Source organism: Oncorhynchus masou, chromosome 11, assembly GCF_036934945.1.
Source record: "Oncorhynchus masou masou isolate Uvic2021 chromosome 11, UVic_Omas_1.1, whole genome shotgun sequence".
Lineage (NCBI taxonomy): Eukaryota > Metazoa > Chordata > Actinopteri > Salmoniformes > Salmonidae > Oncorhynchus > Oncorhynchus masou.
The window spans coordinates 17,513,447-17,538,213 of NC_088222.1; the positions used below are offsets into that span (position 1 = coordinate 17,513,447).

The 24,767-nt window shown below is 43.4% G+C and overlaps 1 protein-coding gene across 1 annotated transcript in view; it reads right to left on the bottom strand.

Annotated features, from left to right (window-relative positions):
• Nucleotides 1-24,767, bottom strand: part of LOC135548216 (A disintegrin and metalloproteinase with thrombospondin motifs 6-like) — a 170,398-nt gene that overhangs the window by 68,832 nt on the left and 76,799 nt on the right. The window contains exons 10-13 of the mRNA XM_064977577.1: nt 16,492-16,633; nt 10,008-10,115; nt 5,781-5,926; nt 3,816-3,879 (exon numbers count right to left, since the gene is read on the bottom strand). Coding sequence (XP_064833649.1) covers nt 3,816-3,879; nt 5,781-5,926; nt 10,008-10,115; nt 16,492-16,633 — 460 coding nt within the window. The remainder of the gene's footprint in view (nt 1-3,815; nt 3,880-5,780; nt 5,927-10,007; nt 10,116-16,491; nt 16,634-24,767) is intronic.

Sequence of the window (24,767 nt, forward strand, 5' to 3'; positions counted from 1 at the left end):
CAGATCCGCCAGTCAGCCAGACTCTTCCAGATCCGTCAGTCAGCCAGACTCTTCCAGATCTGCCAGTCAGCCAGCCAGACTCTTCCAGATCTGCCAGTCAGCCAGACTCTTCCAGATCTGCCAGTCAGCCAGACTCTTCCAGATCTGCCAGTCAACCAGACTCTTCCAGATCTGCCAGTCAACCAGACTCTTCCAGATTTGCCAGTCAACCAGAATCTTCCAGATCTACTAGCCAACCAGACTCTTCCAGATCTGCTAGTCAACCAGACTCTTCCAGATCTGCTAGTCAACCAGACTCTTCCAGATCCGCCAGTCAGCCAGGATCTTCCAGATCTGCTAGTCAAACAGACTCTTCCAGATCTGCTAGTCAACCAGACTCTTCCAGATCTGCTAGTCAACCAGACTCTTCCAGATCCGCCAGTCAGCCAGGATCTGCCAGAACTGCCAGCCAGCCAGGATCTGCCGGATTCAACTGCCTGGCTGGGCTTCCTCTCAGTGCTGGGCTGCCCCTCAGTCCCGAGCTTCCCCTCCGTCCCGAGCTTCCCCTCAGTCCCGAGCTGCCCCTCAGTCCCGAGCTGCCCCTCAGTCACGAGCTACTCCTCAGTTCAGTGGGGTTCTGGGTGAGGACTATTAGGCCATGGTCGGCGGCGAGGGTGGATTATCCCAGGACGCGAAGGGGAGGAACTATGACATTTATGGAGTGGGGTCCACGTCCCGAGCCGGAACCGCCACCATGGACAGACGCCCACCCGGACCCTCCCTATGGTTTTGAGGTGCGTCCGGGAGTCCGCACATTGGGGGGGAGGGTTCTGTCACGCCTTGGTCTTAGTATTTTGTGTTTTAGTTAATTAGTTGGTCAGGCCAGGGTGTGACATGGGTTTATGTTATTGTGTTGTCGTATTGGGGTTTTTGTAGGCATTGAGATTGTGGTTGATTAGGGGTGAGTTTAGTTTAGGTTTGGCTGCCTGAGGCGGTTCTCAATCAGAGTCAGGTGATTCTTGTTGTCTCTGATAGGGAACCGTATTTAGGTAGCCTGGGTTTCACTGTGTATTTCGTGGGTGATTGTTCCTGTCTCTGTGTAGTGTTCACCAGATAGGCTGTAATAGGTTTCACGTTCCGTTTGTTGTTTTTGTATTTATTAGTTATTTCATGTATCGTTCCGTTTTTCTTCATTGAAGACATGAGTAACCACCACGCTGCATTTCGGTCCGACTCTCATTCAACAAACGAAGAACGCCGTTACAAAAGTTCTCAATTGGTGCAAAATATATAGAGTACTACAAACACTACAACTGCTTAGGTTTAACAAGAAGCTCAACTGGACACCTAAATGAGGCAGTGAATGAACTGAGAGAGAAAGCAAAAAACTAATTTAAATGCGTCATTGAACCAATTGCACTTCATGCCAGTGAGGTGTGGAGTTGCAAAACAAGATTTCATCCCATTGAAACCCTGCATGCAGAGTTCTGTAAGATTATCTTACATGTCCAGAGGAAAAGTACAAACAACGCATGCAGGGCAGAATTAGGCCAATATCCACTAATAATAATAACTCAAAAAATAACAACGTTTTGGAAAAATGCAGTAACCCCTCTCATATCACTACCAAGCCCTGCAATGCCAAGAGCTGAGCAAAGAAATGAGTCCCCTCATCCGGCTGAGTTCACAAATCTGTTCTACTAACTAAAACTAAAGCCTCAGGACCAGAACATCCAATCAATCAGAATAAACCAAATTACAACACAGTCAAAACAAAACTACATTACCTATTGAGAAAGCAAAATGCAGTGCTATCTGGCCATAAATCTAGAGAGAGAATGTGTTTTTAAATGGCATAGAATGCCCTGCGAGCTTTCTCTCTCCTTCTCTCTCTCTGGATACATCAATGATGTCGCTCTTGCTGCTGGTGATTCTCTGATCCACCTCTACTCAGACAACACCATTCTGTATACTTCTGGCCCTTCTTTGGACACTGTGTTAACTAACCTCCAGACGAGCTTCTATGCCATACAACTCTCCTTCCGTGGCCTCCAACTGCTCTTAAATGCAAGTCAAACTAAATGCATGCTTTTCAAACAGATCGCTGACCGCACCTGCCCGCCCATCTAGCATCACTACTCTGGACGGTTCTGACTTAGAATATGTGGACAACTACAAATATTTAGGTGTCTGGTTAGACTGTAAACTCTCCTTCCAGACTCACATTAAGCATCTCTAATCCAAAATTAAATCTAGAATCGGCTTCCTATTTCGCAACAAAGCATCCTTCACTTATGCTGCCAAACATACCCCCGTAAAACTGACTATCCTACCGACCCTTGGCATGTTATTTATAAAATAGCCTCCAACACTCTACTCAGCAAATTGGATGCAGTCTATCACAGTGCCATCCGTTTTGTCACCAAAGCCCCATATACTACCCACCTGTGACCTGTATGCTCTCGCTGACTGGCCCTCGCATCAAATTCGTCGCCAAACCCACTGGCTCCAGGTCATCTATAAGTCTTTGCTAGGTAAAGCCCCACCTTATCTCAGCTCACTGGTCACCATAGCAACACCACCCCTAGCATGCAGGTATATTTCACTGGTCTTCCCCAAAGTCTATTCCTCCTTTGGCCGCCTTTCCTTCCAGTTCTCTGCTGCCAATGACTGGAACGAATTGCAAACATCACTGAAGCTGGAGACTCATATCACCCTCACTAACTTTAAACATCAGCTGTTAGAGCAGCTCACAGATCTTTGCACCTGTACATAGCCCATCTGTAAACAGCCCATCGAACTACCTCATCCCCATATTGCTCCTTTGCACCCCAGTATCTCTACTTGCACATTCATCTTCTGCACATCTATCACTCCAGTGTTTAATTGCTAAATTGTAGTTACTTCGCCACTACGGCCTATTTATTGCCTTACCTCCCTAATCTTACCTCATTTGCACACACTGTATATAGACTTTTCTATTGTGTTATTGACTATATGTTTGTTTATTCCATGTGTAACTCTGTGTTGTTGTTTGTGTCGCACTGCTTTGATTTATCTTGGCCAGGTTGCAGTTGTAAATGATAACTTGTTCTCAACTGGCCTACCTGATTAAATAAAGGTGAAATAAATCAAATAAAAACAAATATGAGGAAGTACACCATGGCTATTTGACCATGGTTACTGATCAAAATCTTCGAAAAACCTTGACAAAGTACAGGCTCAGTGAGCACAGCCTTGCCATTGAAAAGGGTAGACAGGAAAAGGTGGCTCTCTGTAGAGGAAAGGCTGTGCAACCACTGCACAACAGCAGAACCTGAGACAGAGCTGCAAAATGTTTTAAAAAACAATTAGAGTGTCATTTCCCCAAATTTGAAACACTTATTTAAGGTTTCAAAGATCTCTCTGATGAGAATAGGCTACCCGTCCTGTTGGGGGAGGAAGCAGAGAGCTGTGGGTTGGCAGCGCACTACATTGCTGCCTGCCATAAAATGAGGGACACTGTCTGACAGACCAACCAACCTGCATATGTCCTCTAAACCATTGTTATTGTTATTGTTCAATGTATGGTTATTTTGACCCTTGATTATTGAAGTTACTGTTGTCCTGTTGACAGTATTGATTATTATTCCTTTAAAGTTTAAACTTTGGCAATATGCGTATTGTTACGTCACGCCAATAAAGCACATTTAATTGAATTGAGAGAAAGAGAGACAGAGCGAGAGAGAGAGTGAAGAGAAACAGCGAGAGAAAGAGAGACAGAGAGACAGAGAGTGAGAGAGAGAAGCAAAGAGAGGAGGAGGGGTAGAAGAAAAAGAAGGGAAATGTGAACTCACATCTGTGTTACACGATCTGTAGCGTTTCCTCTCTCCGAGACAGTACTTCCCTCCTCCAGAAGGCCTGAAAGAGAGGAGAGAAACGAGGGAGGAATAAAGGGTTCCAATGGTTTTTTGGTGCTGTCCCCAGGAGAACCGTTTTTGGTTCCAAGTAGAACTCTGTTATGTTCCATGTAGAACCCTCTGTGATTCTGGTGCAGTACATGCGGCCTACAAAGTTACAAATTTACAAGCATAGGCTAGCAAATGTTATTTTAATTTTGAAATATAATGGGGCCTATTTGTATAACTAGTAGGCTGACGCATATATACCTTTCATAATATTTCCCATTATTAGCCTACCTCCTCTTTCTCTCTCTATTGTTGCTTCAACTCTTCCTCGATTTCAACAGTTAAAATAAATAAGTTTAGTTGTCTTTATGTTTTTTGTATTTTTGTGGGGTATTTTAACCCCTTTTTCTCCCTAATTTCGTGATATCCAATTGCGATCTTGTCTCATCGCTGCAACTCCCCAAAGGTCTCAGGAGAGGCGAAGGTCAATTCATGTGTTCTCCAAAACATGATCCGCCAAACCTCGTTCCTTAACACCCGCCCACTTAACCCGGAAGCTAGCCGCACCAATGTGTCAAAGGAAACACCATTCAACTGATGACCATCACTAGAGTGTAAGGATCAAATTCTAATGACGTCCTTGAATCATATAGGACTAGAAGTGGATGTAGAAGGCTTTCACTTCTCTTCACGAACATTGAATGTTTATGGGTCTGAATAAATAAGGCCCCCAGTAAAGCCCCCATACATATCCAGGTGTTAGAATGGCCAAGTCAAAGTCCAGACCTGAATCCAATCACATTTCAGAGAATCTGTGGAAAGAACTGATATTTCAAACTTTTTTAACAAACTGCTGTTCACAAATGCTCTCCATCCAACCTCACTGAGCTCGAGCTGTTTTGCTGGATAGGAGGAATGTTGGGACAAAAAAATGTCAGTCTCTCGATGTGCAAAACTGATAGAGACATACCCCAAAAAGCGACTTACAGCTGTAATCGCAGCAAAAGGTGGCGCTACAAAGTATTAACTTAAGGGGGCTGAATAATTTTGCACGCCCAATTTTTCAGTTTTTGATTTGTTAAAAAAGTTTGAAATATCCAATAAATGTCGTTCCACTTCATGATTGTGTCCCACTTGTTGTTGATTCTTCACAAAAAAATACAGTTTTATATCTTTATGTTTGAAGCCTGAAATGTGGCAAAAGGTCGCAAAGTTCAAGGGGGCCGAATACTTTCGCAAGGCACTGTATAGGGCTATATTTCAATCTAGAACAGGATGATCTATTTTGGAATGGAGTTAATGGAGAGAGAGAAAGACTGGGTGCACTGATTTAAAGCAACGATATTCAAGTGATAGGCTGTTTTACATTTTAAAAATGTATCTTTACAATTAAAAAACAAGGTGATCCCTGAAAGCCAGATGGAGCTGGGTAAATTAGACACGCATTCAGTCTTTTATTACTGTAGCATAGGCTATGGTTCAGCAAATGTAGGCCAACCTGTCACAAGAAAAAAAGTTAGCACGATGTGAACTGCATTGTAAACGGCGCTCCATAGTGAGATGGGTCTGTCCCCATTCTGAACGTTGACTCATCATGGAGAGGCCGTAGAGAAGCCAGATTTAAACATTGCATATAATTTAACAGTTCCATTTCACGCCATGCTGTTCATATAAATAATTTATTATAATTTACCGGTTCCTCGTAGTTATTTATCCCGGGAAAGGGGAGTGGTTTTGGGTGGAAAATCTCAGTAACCGGGTTCCCGCCATTCAACCTAGTATCTACTGGTTATCTACACAGTATACTTAATAAATATTTATATGATCAACGCATTAGTGATCACACACACACACCTGTAGGTGAGGTCCTGGATGTGTGTGTTCAGCTTGCTGTGGCTTACTTTGCCTACTTACGCTGGGCTGTCACAGTGTCTCATGGAGGATGAGACTCCCCCTCCGCAGGTCCTGCTGCACTCCCCCCACGATGACCAGGGACCCCAGCCTCCGTCCACACTCTGGGGCCACGTCCCGAATGTCACACACTCCCCCTGGTAGCACCACTGAGAGGATGGGGGGGATTAATCATTGGTTAAGGTTGTAGAGGTTGTAGGTCAGTAACTGTGTCGGTGAGTACGGTTCCATGCACACAATAATGCCATTATTGTGGATAATCAAATTAGTATAACAGTTTGATTCAACCGTTTTTCATGCTTTGCAAGAAGAATGATTTCCTTAATAATCCTGTTTAAACGGACACATCTGAATTCAGGCCACCTGATGGCGTTCTGATAAATGCAGAATATCTCCATCAAAATAAACGTTCTATCACAGCAACCGTGTTCTTTTTGGGAAACATCTGGTTCTGAGTTGGAACATATCAAGTTGGTATGTGAAAACGACTTCTAAGACACACATATTCAGTTGTTCTAGAACTCACTTCCCTCACGGTGAAGAGGGAGACTCTGGTGGTGCTAGCAAATGTGCAGATCAAATACACCGCTGGAACGCCCAATAATAGTTTGAAAGATTTGCTTTACACCCATTAAGATAAGCAGAGTAAGATGTTTACATGACTGTTGCATAATCTGCCTAGGTGCCATAATCAGTTTAAAATTGAATTATTACTGTGCATCTAAACGTACTCAGTGGTGCTCAGGGTTTAGAGACAGTAGAGGTTGTAGAGGTTGTAGGTCTGTAACTGTGTCAGTAGATTAACATCATGGGCCAGGGAAACACCAGGCCACTGTCCTCAGTCTCCTCCCTCCCTCCCTCCCTCCCTCACTCACTCACTCACTCACTCACTCACTCACTCACTCACTCACTCACTCACTCACTCACTCACTCACTCACTTCCTCACGCACTCACTCACTTCCTCACTCATTCACATCAGAGATGAACAATGTAGAAGGACAGAGACAGACAGTACACAGTGGCAGAATACCTGACCACTGTGACTGACCCAAAATTAAGGAAATCTTTGACTATGTGAGCTTAGCCTTGCCATTGAGAAAGGCCATCATAGCCTGTCTTCTCTTGAGAGCCAGGTCTGCCTATGTGCACACTGCCCACAATTGAGGTGGAATCTGTGCTGCCCTTCCTAACCTCCTGCCAAATGTATGACCATATTAGAGACACATATTTCCCTCAGATTACACAGACCCACAAAGAATTTGAATACTAATCCAATTTTGATAAACTCCCATATCTATTGGGTGAAATACCACAGTTTGCAATCACAGCAGCAAGATTTGTAACCTGTTGTCACAACAAAAGGGAAACCAGTGAAGAACAAACACCATTGTTAATACAACCCGTATTTATGTTTCTTTATTTTCTTTTTTGTACTTTAACCATTTTCACATAGTTACAACACTGTATATATACATAATATGACATTTGAAATGTCTTTATTCTTTTGGAACTTCTGTGAGTGTAATGTTTACTGTTCATTTTTATTGTTTATTTCCCTTGTTTATGTTTATTTCCCTTTTGTTTATTATCTACTTCACTTGCTTTGTTAACATATGTTTCCCATACCAATAAAGACCCTTGATTTGATTGAATTGAGAGGGATAACCAGGGCACTGTACTCATTCTCCTTGGCTTAGAGCAGAGAAAGGCAATGCACTAACACACTGTATAAACAAGATTAACACTGCAGGGAGAGGGAGAGAGAGGTCAGTGAAGGAGAGAGAGGTCAGTGAAGGAGAGAGAGAGCGACGGCAGTGAGGAAGAAAGACGGAGAGTGAGAAAGAGAGAGAGTCCTTAAGACCTTGTCTGTGTTTCCAGTTTGACTGAAATAGCCTGGGAGAGAATGTCTTATCAGAGAGGAGCTGACACACACTACCTATCTATCACCCCGCACACCTATCAGCCTTTCACCACCTGCAAGTGTGTGTGTACCTGTGTGTGTGTGTGTGTGTGTGTGTGTGTGTGTGTGTGTGTGTGTGTGTGTGTGTGTGTGTGTGTGTGTGTGTGTGTGTGTGTGTGTGTGTGTGTGTGTGTGCCACAGAAAGCTGTGACCTTTGGGTGACATGACTACTGTACCAATGTCTAGGACAGTAGCATAATAGTCTTTCCTGAGAAACCACTTATTTTCTCTCTCTTATCTCCTTTCTTCTCCTTATCTCTCCCCCTTCTCTTGCTCTACCCCATACCTCATTCTTCCCTCTCAAACATCACTACTTCCTCTCTATCCTCTACCTTTCTCACCACCACCAACACTTTCCCCTTTGTCCACCTCCACTTCTCCCTCCCTCTCCTACCCCCCCCCCCCCCTTCCCTCTAGTTGGCAGGGCCTCTCCATTACAGGCCTGGTGACAAATGGTTGACAGTCGTGTTCCTTTGAAGCCACCCCACATCCCCCTCACCACCCACCCTCAACCCAGACAGGAGCGCGTCATCAGCCTCCCCCCAAAGCCCCCTGTCCTAAAGCCCCCTGAGCTGATCTCAACTTGGGCCCCCTGTGTAGCCCAGGACCTGGTCGGTGGCCCCCAGCTCTGAAAGGCTCCAGTCAGCAGACAGTAATGACACATGACAGCCTCCTATTCTTTCCTTTTAGACCTCAGACCATCCAGTGACAATGGCTGCCGTAATCTGTGTTAAAACTGTCTCACTGTTGTCCGTCTAACCTGACCGCGGCGTGGCGAGTCACACTGGGACTAGGGTCAGTGCTATGTGGAATCCTTGGGACGTCCCTACCCTAAACTCTAAAGGCTGGTTTACAGTCCGTCTATCGTCTGTAGACAATTGCCGTAGCGACATCATGAACAGTCTATTGTCATCTGACATCAAACTTGTCGTTATCTATTTTATTTTATTTAACCTTTATTTAACTAGGCAAGTTATGACAAAGTATAAACACTAAACAACAGTCTTTGCATGACATCAGCAGCCCAGGGCTCCAAATAGCATACGTGCTCTATTTTAACTCCAATAAACCCATCCGTTTAAATAGATTCAGTAAATGTCAGCCTAGCAAGCGAGGCAACTAAAATACATTTTCTAAACAATGTTTTTGTTTGTTGCTAGCTAGTTAGCCACAAAGATGGCTAGCTATTTAAAATAATGACCGGAGTATAACTGACAACACCTTAACTTGAGCTATTTTTTTATTAATTATTACAGGAAAATAAACCCACAACAACATAATTATTTACAAGGTAGTGGCGAGCTAACAGAAAATAGCGTACTGCCACAGTGTGACAAAATAAAAGTATCAGAGAATCTCTGAACTCCTACATCCTCTTGTCAGAGAAAAATTTGGTTTGGTTGCTGTGGCAGTCCGGCAACCACAACAACGGATGTTGTGACAGTCGCAAAGACTGAAGGCCAGTTTATACTTGGTCTAATGACATGTCAACATCCGCTGTCGTGGTTACCGGAATGCCACAGCAACCAGGCCAAATTCTCCTGTGACAAGATGATTCAGAAGTTCCAAAATGGAAAAATGTTTGCGGCCCCAGCATGTTAAAAAAAAAGGTGCGGTAATCGACCAATGTTTAGTTTTTTAATTGGGTCTATGACAGTATATTACAAATCAGTCTGACAGCATTTCAATCTGAAATGACAAACATATCATAAAGATATTGGGTTCAGAAGATCATAAGGCAATAATGTTGTATTTTTTATTTAACTAGGCAAGTCAGTTTAGAAAAAAATATTATTTTCAATGACGGCCTAAGAACAGTGACGGCCCCTGAACTGCCTTATTCAGGGGCAAAACGGCAGATTTTTACCTTGTCAGCTTGGGGATTGGATCTAGCAACTATTCGGTTACTAGTCCAACGCTCTAACCACAAGGCTACCTGCCGCCCAATGATCTTCTGTGTAGAAAATAACATAATCATTGAGGGAAACAGTGAGTATGTACATGTTCCTGATGGAGCCATAATATTTTGTGGCTTAAACCATTCAAAATGAAGAAAACCGGAACCGCTCTGTTGATTACAACCACATCGAGCAGCTACCGGAGGTTACTGATACAACCCCGGTTCAACCAAGCGCACCTTTTCTCTCGTGACCCTATTTTCAAATCCGGCGACCCTACATCGGGTTGCGACCCGTAGTTTAGGAAACCCTGGTGTAGACTATAAGAGACAACAAGTGTGTAGACAATGAGACTGCTAGTATAGACTTACCCCTTTCTCGATGCTTCCCGTCTGACACAAGGTCCCCTCGGCAGCAGGGATACTGTTGGTGACACAGCGGTTGCTTTTGCTAAGGCACCAGAGCTCTCTACACACTTCCTAGGAAAGAAGGCAAAAGCAAGTTGGTCAGAATAAAGCACTTCACTGCAGAGATTGTATTACAAGCAGAGCAATTGCCATAGATAGAGCTGTTGAAGTGAATTAGAGATCTACTCCAAAATGTAGTGTGACTTCCCCTCCTCATCTCATGTCCTTCATCTGCACTGAGGTGAAAGAGCTGAACAGAAGGTGAGGAGCATATCCCTGGCTGTAGTCAGCCAACATATTGGCAAACCTGGGTCAAATATAGGTTGCACAGTTTGGAGACACTGTGGACTATTCCATAGGCTCCATTTCACCAGGCAAACTAACTCAAGCTCAGCTGAAATATGTGGAAGTAGTAGACATATATATTTGACCCAGGTCTGATGGAGTAGCTATATATTTGACCCAGGTCTGATGGAGTAGCTATATATTTGACCCAGGTCTGATGGAGTAGCTATATATTTGACCCAGGTATAATGGAGTAGCTATATATTTGACCCAGGTCTGATGGAGTAGCTATATATTTGACCCAGGTCTGATGGAGTAGCTATATATTTGACCCAGGTCTGATGGAGTAGCTATATATTTGACCCAGGTCTGATGGATTGAGTCCAGTTTATGTTGAGAGTCAATATCCCAAAGGTCAACCCATTCTACCTCAGTGTTGAGGGATCTGGAGCAACACTAGCACCTCCATACCTCAACAGAAACCGGCTAACGTCAGTTCACAGAAACCACTGTTAACCAGTTGTAGGAAATCACTCTGGCACAACAGAGAGCATATTCAAACTGCCCCTCAGAGAGGAGACAGTCTCAGGGAACAGAGACTGTAGACATAACAAACATATTTGTCCCACAGGAAGTTATAAAACAAACAACTTTTTCTGTTTCTACGATTTCTCCATCTTATCTCCTAGCTCTTATAACAGAGGGAGAAGTCTTTATGTCTGGACAGAGAGAGAGAGAGAGAGAGAGAGAGAGAGAGAGAGAGAGAGAGAGAGAGAGATGTAGAAAGAGAGAGGGGGAGAGACAGAGAGAGAGACAGAGAGAGGGGAAAGAGTGGAAGGAGAGGTAGGAAGAGAGAGAGAGAAAAAGACAGAAAGATAGGGAGAGAGACAGACAGAGAGAGAGAGCCAGAGAGAGAGGTAGAGAGAGAGAGAGAGAGAGAGATGTAGAAAGAGAGAGAGGGGGAGAGACAGAGAGAGAGACAGAGAGAGGGGAAAGAGTGGAAGGAGAGATAGAAGGAGAGAGAGAGAAAGAGACAGAAAGATAGGGAGAGAGACATAGACATAGAGAGAGAGAGAGAGAGAGACAGGGAGAGAGGGGGAGAGACAGAGAGAGACAGAGAGAGGGGAAAGAGTGGAAGGAGAGGTAGAAAGAGAGAGAGAAAGAAAGAGACAGATAGATAGGGAGAGAGACATAGACAGAGAGAGAGAGAGGTAGAGAGGTAGAGAGAGAGGTAGAGAAAGAGAGAGAGAGATGTAGAAAGAGAGAGAGGGGGAGAGACAGAGAGAGAGACAGAGAGAGGGGAAAGAGTGGAAGGGGAGGTAGACAGAGAGAGACAGAAAGAAAGAGACAGAAAGATAGGGAGAGAGACATAGGCAGAGAGAAAGAGAGCCAGAGAGAGACAGGGAGAGAGGGGAAAGAGTGGAAGGAGAGGTAGAGAGAGAGAGAGAACAAAAGAGACAGAAAGAGAGACAGAAAGAGAGAGAGAGAGAGAGACAGAAAGAGAGGGAGAGAGAGTGGAAGGAGAGGTAGAAAGAGAGAGAAAGAGAGAGATAGATGTGTCATTACAACACTGTATTTAGACATAATATAACATTTGAAATGTTTTTATTCTTTTGGAACTTTTGTGAGTTTGATGTGAGAGGAGATAGAGAATCCAAGTCAGAGTCACTCTGGAGTAAATTCAATCGTAAAACCGAGTGTGTGTAACAAGGACAGCTCTGCACAACCCTGTATTAGATTTCTCATTAAAGCTCTTTGGTTCCCCTCCGCCTCTCCACTTCAAAGGCTTTACTGGATAACTGTGTACGGCAGAGCAGAAGAGGAGCAGCGTCATGAAGGAGAGTTACGGCCCTGAGCCCAGGCTCTGACCCCACGGGTCAGTAAATAAGGTCCAGGCCCTGCTGGTCTCTACAGGTCTCATCTACTGCTGCTAGATGCTATAGATTAAATAAAGCTATAAACTGCCACTCTGAGTCGGCCCTGTCTCACTGCCCCCCCCACCCCCACCACCATTCCAACTACCTCCCCCTAACAAGCAATGTTTGAAAAATGTTCTACCCTCTTGTGGCTTTGAGTCGGTGACTCTTATCACAGAGTGACCCTCACACTCCCTGCTCTTTGGCCCCCTGCCGGCACGCTCTGAGCTGCAGTAGAGGCTGAAAGGTCAGAAGCTAAACCAGGTCTAAATGAACATGTGTCCCTGGTCTGGTCTGGTCTGGGGGATTTACACTATCTAGCTAACAGAGAGGAAGTTAACCCTAACCATTTTCCTAACCTTAACCTCACTCTCTTTTTACCTGCTACGTTCATTCTCCTAACCTGCTGCATAAGTTCTTCTAACCTACTATGAAAAAGTCCATTCCGGTCGTAGCTGTATTCCACCTAGATAGAACCCCTGGTGACTTCAACATTCTGAGAGTGTCAGTTCGAAATGACCATTCAATTGACCCTTCACTAATTCCCGCCCCTGAGTCCGACACCTTGGACACACCCACGATCACAAGCCATTGAGGGCTATGGCAAAAACTGAGTTCTTTAAAAAACAATACATGTTTAAATGGCTAAATAATTTAACAGAGCACCAGAAGTACTTGCTACTGTGATTCCTGAAATGCAAAACCTGCTGATGGAGTATTTTTTGTATCTGAAATTATAGTTTTGTTAAATTGTTTGCTAGCTCAGCTGGTTAGCTCGCTCTCAGTCTCATTGATCACCAAACATTGCTAGCGCTAGCTAGCTAGCCACTTAATATAACCTGTTTTCTCAAAATGTATGTTAGCTAGCTAAGTTAGCAATGCTATAAATACACCTACCATCTGCTGTCGACATCATGATACATACAATTTGAGAGCACTAGTTAGCTCCAAAAGAGGTTATAGCTTTGACTGTATGCCAACAGTGAATTCAGAGCCATTCAGTGGCTAGCTACACTACCAATATAATTTCACCAGGTTCCTGTGAAGCAATTGTAATAACAGTCCGTCACAACATACTCAAGAGTTTCCTGATTAGCAAGGGGAAGTCTGTGTTTAATTTCATTGTGTATTAAAAACACAGTTTGAGATCACTGTGAGGGGATTTCGCCAGTGGTTGAATGGGGAATTGGGCTTCCCTGGAAAATGTTGTCCGAGGTTGCAACAGGGCTTAGTGAAGGGTCAATTAAATAAGTTCTGTGAGTCCAAAAATGTTTCAACAACTATTTATCGGCTTCTTTTATACCATTACACAGGAGAAAGCATTGAAACACTTCACCAAACCACTGCTTTACTGTCTGGTCCTTTCAGTAGGAGCAACAGCAACTTTCTGTCCCCATTAGAACCTGGGTTGGGAATGGAGAGTTCTACTTCCAGGTCAGAAACATAATGGGCACCACAACCATTATGTGTAAAAGTGACTGTTAAGTGTTACTGCACCTCTCTTACCCCACCATATCTTTTAGTGGTTCTCTTTAGTCTTTAGTGGCACTAAAGCAGGCTCTGCTCTGCTTTATGTGTTGTACAGAGTAACTGTCTCCCAGATAAGAGGTCACCTTTCCTACACTCTTAGAAAAAAGGGTTCCAAAAGGGTTATTCGGCTGTCCCCATAGGATAACTCTTTTTGGTTCCAGGTAGAACTACCCAAAAGGGTTATTCGGCTGTCCCCATAGGATAACTCTTTTTGGTTCCAGGTAGATTCCTTTTTGGTTCCAGGTACAACTACCCAAAAGGGTTATTCGGCTGTCCCCATAGGATAACTCTTTTTGGTTCCAGGTAGATTCCTTTTTGGTTCCAGGTACAACTACCCAAAAGGGTTATTCAAAGGGTCCCCTATGGGGACAGAACTAGATAGCACCTTTTCTTCTAAAAGTGTAACATCAACTCTGAAAGTAAACTACACATTCAGTCATAGATATTTGACTTGTTTCTATGGTTACATGGGTTTGATCAGCGAGCTCTTAATTAAAGACAACTCTTTACTAGACATCTGGCTGGCTGAGTGAAACCGATCTGATTCCAGGTCAGAATCCAGAATCCTAGCAGATATAAGACTACATTCTGGAAGCAGCCCGGCACAGAGAAGCGCAGAGCAACACAGCTGAGCCAGGCTCTAGAGGAATGCTTTCCTTTCATAAATGTTTGTCTTTCATGCTGATCTAAAACCACAATTAAGAGCTTAAGAGACAAAATGACAGGGTTTAATTTGGGGCCTGTGGTAATCTGCTGTCAGATATGTCTTTCAATGAAACAAAATAAACTCTCTTGATCTCAGCTAATGGTAGACTATTTTTCTGTCCTTATTGGTTCATTAATTCTTTGTGGCTTTCATTCAACATCTCCTGTTTCTGTGGCTTGGTTTAGTTCTCCCTCTGCTCGTGTTTCTTTATTTACCCTGGGTTGTTATTCTACAAGGTGGTGGGAGGGGGGTAATCATTAGCATTCCATGAAACTGTGGCGTGTGTGTGTGTGTGTGTGTGTGTGTGTGTGTGTGTGTGTGTGTGTGTGTGTGTGTGTGTGTGTGTGTGTGTGTGTGTGTGTGTGTGTGTGTGTGTGTGTGTGTGTGTGTGTGTGTGTGTGTGTGTGTGTGTGTGTGTGTGTGTGTGTGTGTGTGTGTGTGTAAAAACCTCCCTCATCAGACCTGTGATGAGACGCCTCTATCCTATGTGCCAATAATGTCTCCTTCTGGTGATATGAAGATAACACCCTTAACCCTGATTATGATGATGACACCCTGATTATGATAATAACACCCCTAACCATGATTATGATAATAACACCCTGATTGTGATGATAACACCCTGATTATGATAATAACACCCCTAACCATGATTATGATAATAACACCCTGATTGTGATGATAACACCCTGATTGTGATGATAACACCCTGATTATGATATTAACACCATGATTATGATAATAACACCATGATTATGATGATAAAACCATGATTATGATAATAACACCCTGATTATGATGATAACACCCTGATTATGATAATAACACCCTGATTATGATGATAACACCCCTGATTATGATAATGACACACCTGATTATGATGATACCACCATGATTATGATAATAACACCCTGATTATGATAATAACACCCTGATTGTGATGATAACACCCTGATTATGACAATAACACCACGATTATGATAATAACACCCTGATTATGATGATAACACCCTGATTATGACAATAACACCACGATTATGATAATAACACCATGATTATGATGATAAAACCATGATTATGATAATAACACCCTGATTATGATGATAACACCCTGATTATGATAATAACACCCTGATTATGATGATAACACCCTGATTATGATAATAACACCCTGATTATGATGATAACACCCCTGATTATGATAATGACACCCCTGATTATGATGATACCACCATGATTATGATAATAACACCCTGATTGTGATGATAACACCCTGATTATGACAATAACACCACGATTATGATAATAACACCCTGATTATGATGATAACACCCTGATTATGACAATAACACCACGATTATGATAATAACACCCTGATCATGATGATAACACCCTGATTATGATAATAACACCATGATTATGATAATAACACCCTGATTATGATAATAACACCCTGATTATGATGATAACAATATGATTATGATGATAACACCCTGATTATGATAATAACACCATGATTATGATAATAACACCTGAATATGATGATAACACCATGATTATGATAATAACATCATGATTATGATAATAACACCCTGATTATGATGATAACACCCTGATTATGATAATAACACCATGATTATGATAACAACACCCTGATTATGATAATAACACCATGATTATGATAATAACACCCTGATTTTAATGATAACACCCTGATTATGATGATAACACCCTGATTTTAATGATAACACCCTGATTATGATGATAACACCATGATTAGGATAATAACACCGTGGTTATGAAAATAACACCATGATTATGTTGATAACACCCTGATCATGATGATAAAACCATGATTATGATAATAACACCATGATTATGATAATAACACCCTGATTATGATAATAACACCCTGATTATGATCAACTATTCCCTTAACAGCATAGTCCTCCGATGTAGGGGAGAGAGACTGTTTGCATACTGTAGAGTCAGAGAGACGCAGGTTTCTTACCCCATATTTACACTGTCGTGAAGAGGCTCCGTACTGGAAGCGACACTGCTCGTCTGCGTCGTACACCTGCCCCGGGGCCACTGTTGGGTACAGGAAGTCTCGTTTCAGAGGTTCATTGTCCAGACACGTCCCCCGACCTGAGCTGTCAAAAAAACAAACCTACAATAGGATTGTTTCTTACACACCACGCCCACAGAGCCTATGGTGGCGGTTCCCAAACCTTCCTCCAGTACCCCCCAGCCATTCAAGGCTAGCTCTCCTCCAGTACCTCCCAGCCGTTCAAGGCAAGCTCTCCTCCAGTACCCCCCAGCCGTTCAAGGCTTGCTCTCTCCTCCAGTACCCGCCAGCCGTTCAAGGCTAGCTCTCCAGGTCTGTTCCAGGTCTACCACACCTTATTGGACTAATCAAGGGCTTGATGATTAGTTGAATGATTAAATCAGGTGTGCTAGCGTTGGAATAGATCCAATAAGTGGAATGGCTCAGGGAGAGTTTTGGAAACACGGGGCAGATGGAAGCTACTAGCTACAAGTAAATATACTGCAGCCCTCCATGACCAGGAGAAAGGATCACTGGTTTAGCAACATAACATCAAGCCTTTCTTTTACAGGCCACCTCTCACCCTATACTCTACACATTCTCTCACAATTTCACAACAATGAATTCAAATGACTTATGATGAAAATACAGTTTATAACAACCCTAGTCACACCTGTCTTGTATGGTTTCAATTGTGTGGCACTGCATCATTCATGTGTCAAAACAGAGAGGAACCCTTGTCTGCCTCTAACCTTATAGAAAGAGTGAAGGGGGACAAGTCTGCCTCTAACCTTATAGACAGAGTGAAGGGGGAGAAGTCTGCCTCTAACCCTACAGATAGAGTGAAGGGGGAGAAGTCTGCCTCTAACCCTATAGATAGAGTGAAGGGGGAGAAGTCTGCCTCTAACCCTATAGATTTAAGGGGGAGAAGTCTGCCTCTAACCCTATAGATTGAAGAGGAGAAGTCTGCCTCTAACCGTATAGATAGAGTGAAGGGGGAGAAGTCTGCCTCTAACCTTATAGATAGAGTGAAGGGGAGAAGTCTGCCTCTAACCTTATAGATAGAGTGAAGGGGGACAAGTCTACCTCTAACCTTATAGATAGAGTGAAGGGGGAGAAGTCTGCCTCTAACCCTATAGATAGAGTGAAGGGGGAGAAGTCTACCTCTAACCTTATAGATAGAGTGAAGGGGGAGAAGTCTGCCTCTAACCCTATAGATAGAGTGAAGGGGGAGAAGTCTGCCTCTAACCCTATAGATAGAGTGAAGGGGGAGAAGTCTGCCTCTAACCCTATAGATAGAGTGAAGGGGGAAAAGTCTGCCTCTAACCCTATAGATAGAGTGAAGGGGGAGAAGTCTGCCTCTAACTCTATAGATTGAAGGGGAGAAGTCTGCCTCTAACCCAATAGATAGAGTGAAGGGGGAGAAGTCTGCCTCTAACCCTATAGATAGAGTGAAGGGGGAGAAGTCTGCCTCTAACTCTATAGATTGAAGGGGAGAAGTCTGCCTCTAACCCTATAGATAGAGTGAAGGGGGAGAAGTCTGCCTCTAACCCTATAGATTTAAGGGGGAGAAGTCTGCCTCTAACCCTATAGATTGAAGAGGAGAAGTCTGCCTCTAACCCTATAGATAGAGTGAAGGGGGAGAAGTCTGCCTCTAACCTTATAGATAGAGTGAAGGGGGAGAAGTCTGCCTCTAACTCTATAGATTGAAGGGGAGAAGTCTGCCTCTAACCCAATAGATAGAGTGAAGGCGGAGAAGTCTGCCTCTAACCCTATAGATAGAGTGAAGGGGGACAAGTCTACCTCTAACCTTATAAAAAGAGTGAAGGGGGAGAAGTCTGCCTCTAACCCTATAGATAGAGTGAAGGGGGAGAAGTCTGCCTCTAACCCTATAGATAGAGTGAAGGGGGAGAAGTCTGCCTCTAACTCTATAGATTGAAGGGGAGAAGTCTGCCTCTAACCCAATAGATAGAGTGAAGGCGGAGAAGTCTGCCTCTAACCCTATAGATAGAGTGAAGGGGGAGAAGTCTGCCTCTAACTCTATAGATTGAAGGGGAGAAGTCTGCCTCTAACCCTATAGATAGAGTGAAGAGGGAGAAGTCTGCCTCTAACTCTATAGATTGAAGGGGAGAAGTCTGCCTCTAACCCTATAGATAGAGTGAAGGGGGAGAAGTCTGCCTCTAACCCTATAGATAGAGTGAAGGGGGAGAAGTCTGCCTCTAACCCTATAGATAGAGTGAAGGGGGAGAAGTCTGCCTCTAACCCTATAGATAGAGTGAAGGTGAAGGGGGAGAAGTCTGCCTCTAACTCTATAGATAGAGTGAAGGGGGAGAAGTCTGCCTCTAACCCTATAGATAGAGTGAAGGGGGAGAAGTCTGCCTCTAACCCTATAGATAGAGTGAAGGGGGAGAAGTCTGCCTCTAACCCTATAGATAGAGTGAAGGGGGAGAAGTCTGCCTCTAACCCTATAGATAGAGTGAAGGGGGAGAAGTCTGCCTCTAACTCTATAGATTGAAGGGGAGAAGTCTGCCTCTAACCCTATAGATAGAGTGAAGGGGGAGAAGTCTGCCTCTAACCCTATAAATAGAGTGAAGAGGGAGAAGTCTGCCTCTAACCTTATAGATAGAGTGAAGGGGGAGAAGTCTACCTCTAACCTTATAGATAGAGTGACGGGGGAGAAGTCTGCCTCTAACCCTATAGATAGAGTGTAGGGGGAGAAGTCTGCCTCTAACCTTATAGATAGAGTGAAGGGGGAGAAGTCTGCCTCTAACCTTATAGATAGAGTGAAGGGGGAGAAGTCTGCCTCTAACCTTATAGATAGAGTGACGGGGGAGAAGTCTGCCTCTAACCCTATAGATAGAGTGTAGGGGGAGAAGTCTGCCTCTAACCTTATAGATAGAGTGAAGGGGGAGAAGTCTGCCTCTAACCCTATAGATAGAGTGAAGGGGGAGAAGTCTGCCTCTAACCTTATAGATAGAGTGAAGGGGGAGAAGTCTGCCTCTAACCTTATAGATAGAGTGACGGGGGAGAAGTCTGCCTCTAACCCTATAGATAGAGTGTAGGGGGAGAAGTCTGCCTCTAACCTTATAGATAGAGTGAAGGGGGAGAAGTCTGCCTCTAACCCTAAAGATAGAGTGAAGGGGGAGAAGTCTGCCTCTTACCCAATAGATAGAATGAAGGGGGAGAAGAGGTGATGTAGTAACCATCACCTAAGGTGATGTATAGACGAGGAAAAACACAACAAGGAGAAGAGAGGAGGAAAACCCAGACTATGAGCAGCCAACGGTGTCTGTTTGTCTGTCTGTTTGTCTGAAACTCACTGCTCTCCGCTGATATGGCGCTGTGACGGCACTGTACGTATGGAATCCACAGAGGAGCCAGTAAAATGACAGAAGGAGAGAAAGAGAGAGAAAAGTCCTGAGGTCACCAGTCCAAAGCTGGAACTCTGTTTAGTCTGTTTGTCAGATAGAAATATGTCCGATGCACACACGCACTTACACACAAACACACACACAGAGAACTCACTCTGAAAACAAGCACACACAAAAAAACACAAACACACACAAAAACACACACACAGAAAGACAAAGCACAGAGAACTCACTCTGAAAAGACACACAGAGAAAGACTGCAATTTTGTATTCTGGTTTAGCAACTTTTTAACGCTGCCCGAAAAAACAGAAATACTAAAAGTGTGGCCAGGAAAGCAGGCAGGACAGACAGAGCAGCTTTTGTTAGGTTGGTTGTGTGTGTTTATTCTGGGTTGGGAAGTTGAGCTTGTTTAAGACATGGTGGTGTTGCTGAACGGATGCTTCTCTGTTCTCTCCCTGTCTCCCTGTCCGCTCTGAGGGCAGACGACTGGCTCTTACCGAAGACTATTACTATGTCCTGCTCTGTTCTATTATACGACAGCTATAACTTTTACTTCTACTATTACCACTGGTACTATTACTATGTCCTGCTCTGCTATATTTACGATAGCTATAACTTTTACTTCTACGATAACCACTGGTACTATTATTACTACAACTACTACTACTCAGGGTTAGTAGAGTCATTGTAATACACATTAGAGTCATTGTAATACACATTAGAGTCATTGTAATACACATTAGAGCCATTGTAATACACATTAGAGTCATTGTAATACACATTAGAGCCATTGTAATACACATTAGAGTCATTGTAATACACATTAGAGTCATTGTAATATACATTAGAGTCATTGTAATACACATTAGAGCCATTGTAATACACATTACAGGCATTGTAATACACATTAGAGCCATTGTAATACACATTAGAGTCATTGTAATACACATTAGAATCATTGTAATATACATTAGAGTCATTGTAATACACATTAGTCAGTAATACACATTAGAGTCATTGTAATACACATTAGAGCCATTGTTACACATTAGAGTCATTGTAATACACATTAGAGTCATTGTAATATACATTAGAGTCATTGTAATACACATTAGAGCCAATACACATTAGAGTCATTGTAATACACATTAGAGCCAGTGTAATACACATTAGAGTCATTGTAATACACATTAGAGCCATTGTAATACACATTAGAGTCATTGTAATACACATTAGAGTCATTGTAATACACATTAGAGTCATTGTAATACACATTAGAGTCATTGTAATACACATTAGAGCCATTGTAATACACATTAGAGTCATTGTAATACACATTAGAGCCATTGTAATACACATTAGAGCCATTCTAATACACATTAGAGCCATTGTAATATACATTAGAGTCATTGTAATACACATTAGAGCCGTGGCAGCAGCAGCAGTGTGCTGCAGAATGCTTCTCATCCCTCGAAAGGATAAGATGGCTCGCTGACAACATAAACGCGTAGATACGTTTAGTTTATGAATTCACAGACCCAGAAAGAGAGAGGGGGAAGGAGAGAGAGGAATGACAGAGAGAACAGAAAGAAACAGAATAGAGGAAAGAGGGAGGGAACTCGAGAGCTGTGCCATGACAGTCTCCCTCTTCTTGATCAGAGGTTGGGACTGTCTGATCAGAATAATCATTTCAACTACAAGTTGTCTCATCAGTAGGAGCTACACCGAAAAGGGCTATCGAATGACAAAATAAACAATCAAATTAAAATCATCTTCTCTTTACCATGCAGATTGGCGAGAGGCAGTGTGAAAGCAGCCAGCAGCCTCTAGGTCCCCACCCCAAACTATCAGACTGCACACCTAACCCACACTATCCAACTCAACATCTAATCCACACTATCAGACTGCACATCTAGTACACACTATCAAACTGCACATCTAATCCACACTATCAGACTGCACATCTAATCCACACTATCAGACTGCACATCTAATCCACACTATCAGACTGCACATCTAATCCACACTATCAGACTGCACATCTAACCCACACTATCAGACTGCACATCTAATCCACACTATCAGACTGCACATCTAACCCACACTATCAGACTGCACACCTAACCCACACTATCAGACTGCACATCTAATCCATACTATCAGACTGCACATCTAATCCATACTATCAGACTGCACATCTAATCCATACTATCAGACTGCACACCAAAACCACACTATCAGACTGCACATCTAACCCACACTATCAGACTGCACATCTAATCCATACTATCAGACTGCACACCTAACCCACACTATCAGACTGCACATCTAACCCACACTATCAGACTGCACACCTAACCCACACTATCAGACTGCACATCTAATCCACACTATCGGACTGCACACCTAACCCACACTATCAGATTGCACATATAATCCACACTATCAGACTGCACATCTAATATACATTATCGGACTGCACACCTAACCCGCACTATCCGACTGCACATCTTACCCACACTATCAGACTGCACATCTAATCCAAACTGTCAGACTGCACACCTAACCCATACTATCAGACTGCATACCTAACCCACACTATCAGACTGCACATCTAATCCACACTATCAGACTGCACATCTAATCCATACTATCAGACTGCACACCAAAACCACACTATCAGACTGCACATCTAACCCACACTATCAGACTGCACATCTAATCCATACTATCAGACTGCACACCAAAACCACACTATCAGACTGCACATCTAACCCACACAATCAGACTGCACATCTAATCCACACTATCAGACTGCACATCTAACCCACACAATCAGACTGCACATCTAATCCACACTGTCAGACTGCACACCTAACCCATACTATCAGACTGCATACCTAACCCATACTATCAGACTGCACACCTAACCCACACTATCAGACTGCACATCTAACCCACACAATCAGACTGCACATCTAATCCACACTATCAGACTGCACATCTAACCCACACAATCAGACTGCACATCTAATCCACACTGTCAGACTGCACACCTAACCCATACTATCAGACTGCACATCTAATCCACACTATCAGACTGCACATCTAACCCACACAATCAGACTGCACATCTAATCCACACTGTCAGACTGCACACCTAACCCACACTATCAGACTGCACATCTAATCCACACTATCAGACTGCACACCTAACCCATACTATCAGACTGCATACCTAACCCACACTATCAGACTGCACATCTAATCCTCACTATCAGACTGCATACCTAACCCACACTATCAGACTGCACATCTAATCCACACTGTCAGACTGCACACCTGACCCACACTATCAGACTGCAAATCTAATCCACACTATCAGACTGCACACCTAACCCACACTATCAGACTGCACACCTAACCCATACTATCAGACTGCACACCTAACCCACACTATCAGACTGCACATCTAATCCACACTATCAGACTGCACACCTAACCCATACTATCAGACTGCACATCTAATCCACACTGTCAGACTGCACACCTAACCCACACTATCAGACTGCACATCTAACCCATACTATCAGACTGCACACCTAACCCACACTATCAGACTGCACATCTAATCCACACTATCAGACTGCACACCTAACCCATACTATCAGACTGCACATCTAATCCATACTATCAGACTGCACATCTAATCCACACTATCAGACTGCACATCTAATACACACTATCAGACTGCACACCTAACCCATACTATCGGACTGCATATCTAATCCACACTATCAGACTGCACATCTAATCCACACTATCGGACTGCACACCTAACACGCTCTATCCGACTGCACATCAAATCCACACTATCAGACTGCACACCAAAACCACACTATTAGACTGCACATCTAATCCACACTATCAGACTGCACATCTAATCCACACAATCAGACTGCACACCTAACCCATACTATCGGACTGCACATCTAATCCACACTATCAAACTGCACATCTAATCCACACTATCGGACTGCACACCTAACCCACACTATCAGACTTCACATCTAATCCACACTATCAGACTGCACATATAATCCACACTATCCGACTGCACATCAAACCCACACTATCAGACTGCACATCTAATCCACACTGTCAGACTGCACATCTCAATGCACACTATCAGACTGCACATCTAACCCACACTATCAGACTGCACACCTAACCCACACTATCAGACTGCACACCTAACCCATACTATCAGACTGCACACCTAATCCACACTATCAGACTGCACATCTCAATGCACACTATCAGACTGCACACCTAACCCATACTATCAGACTGCACACCTAACCCACACTATCAGACTGCACATCTAATCCACACTATCAGACTGCACATCTCAATGCACACTATCAGACTGCACATCTAACCCACACTATCAGACTGCACACCTAACCCACACTATCAGACTGCACATCTCAATGCACACTATCAGACTGCACATCTAATCCACACTATCAGACTGCACACCTAACCCACACTATCAGACTGCACACCTAACCCATACTATCAGACTGCACATCTAATCCACACTATCAGACTGCACATCTAATCCACACTATCAGACTGCACATCTAACCCACACTATCAGACTGCAACATCTAATCCACACTATCAGACTGCACATCAAATCCACACTATCAGACTGCACATCTAACCCACACTATCAGACTGCACATCTAACCCACACTATCAGACTGCACATCTAATCCACACTGTCAGACTGCACACCTAACCCACACTATCAGACTGCACACCTAACCCACACTATCAGACTGCACATCTAAACCACACTA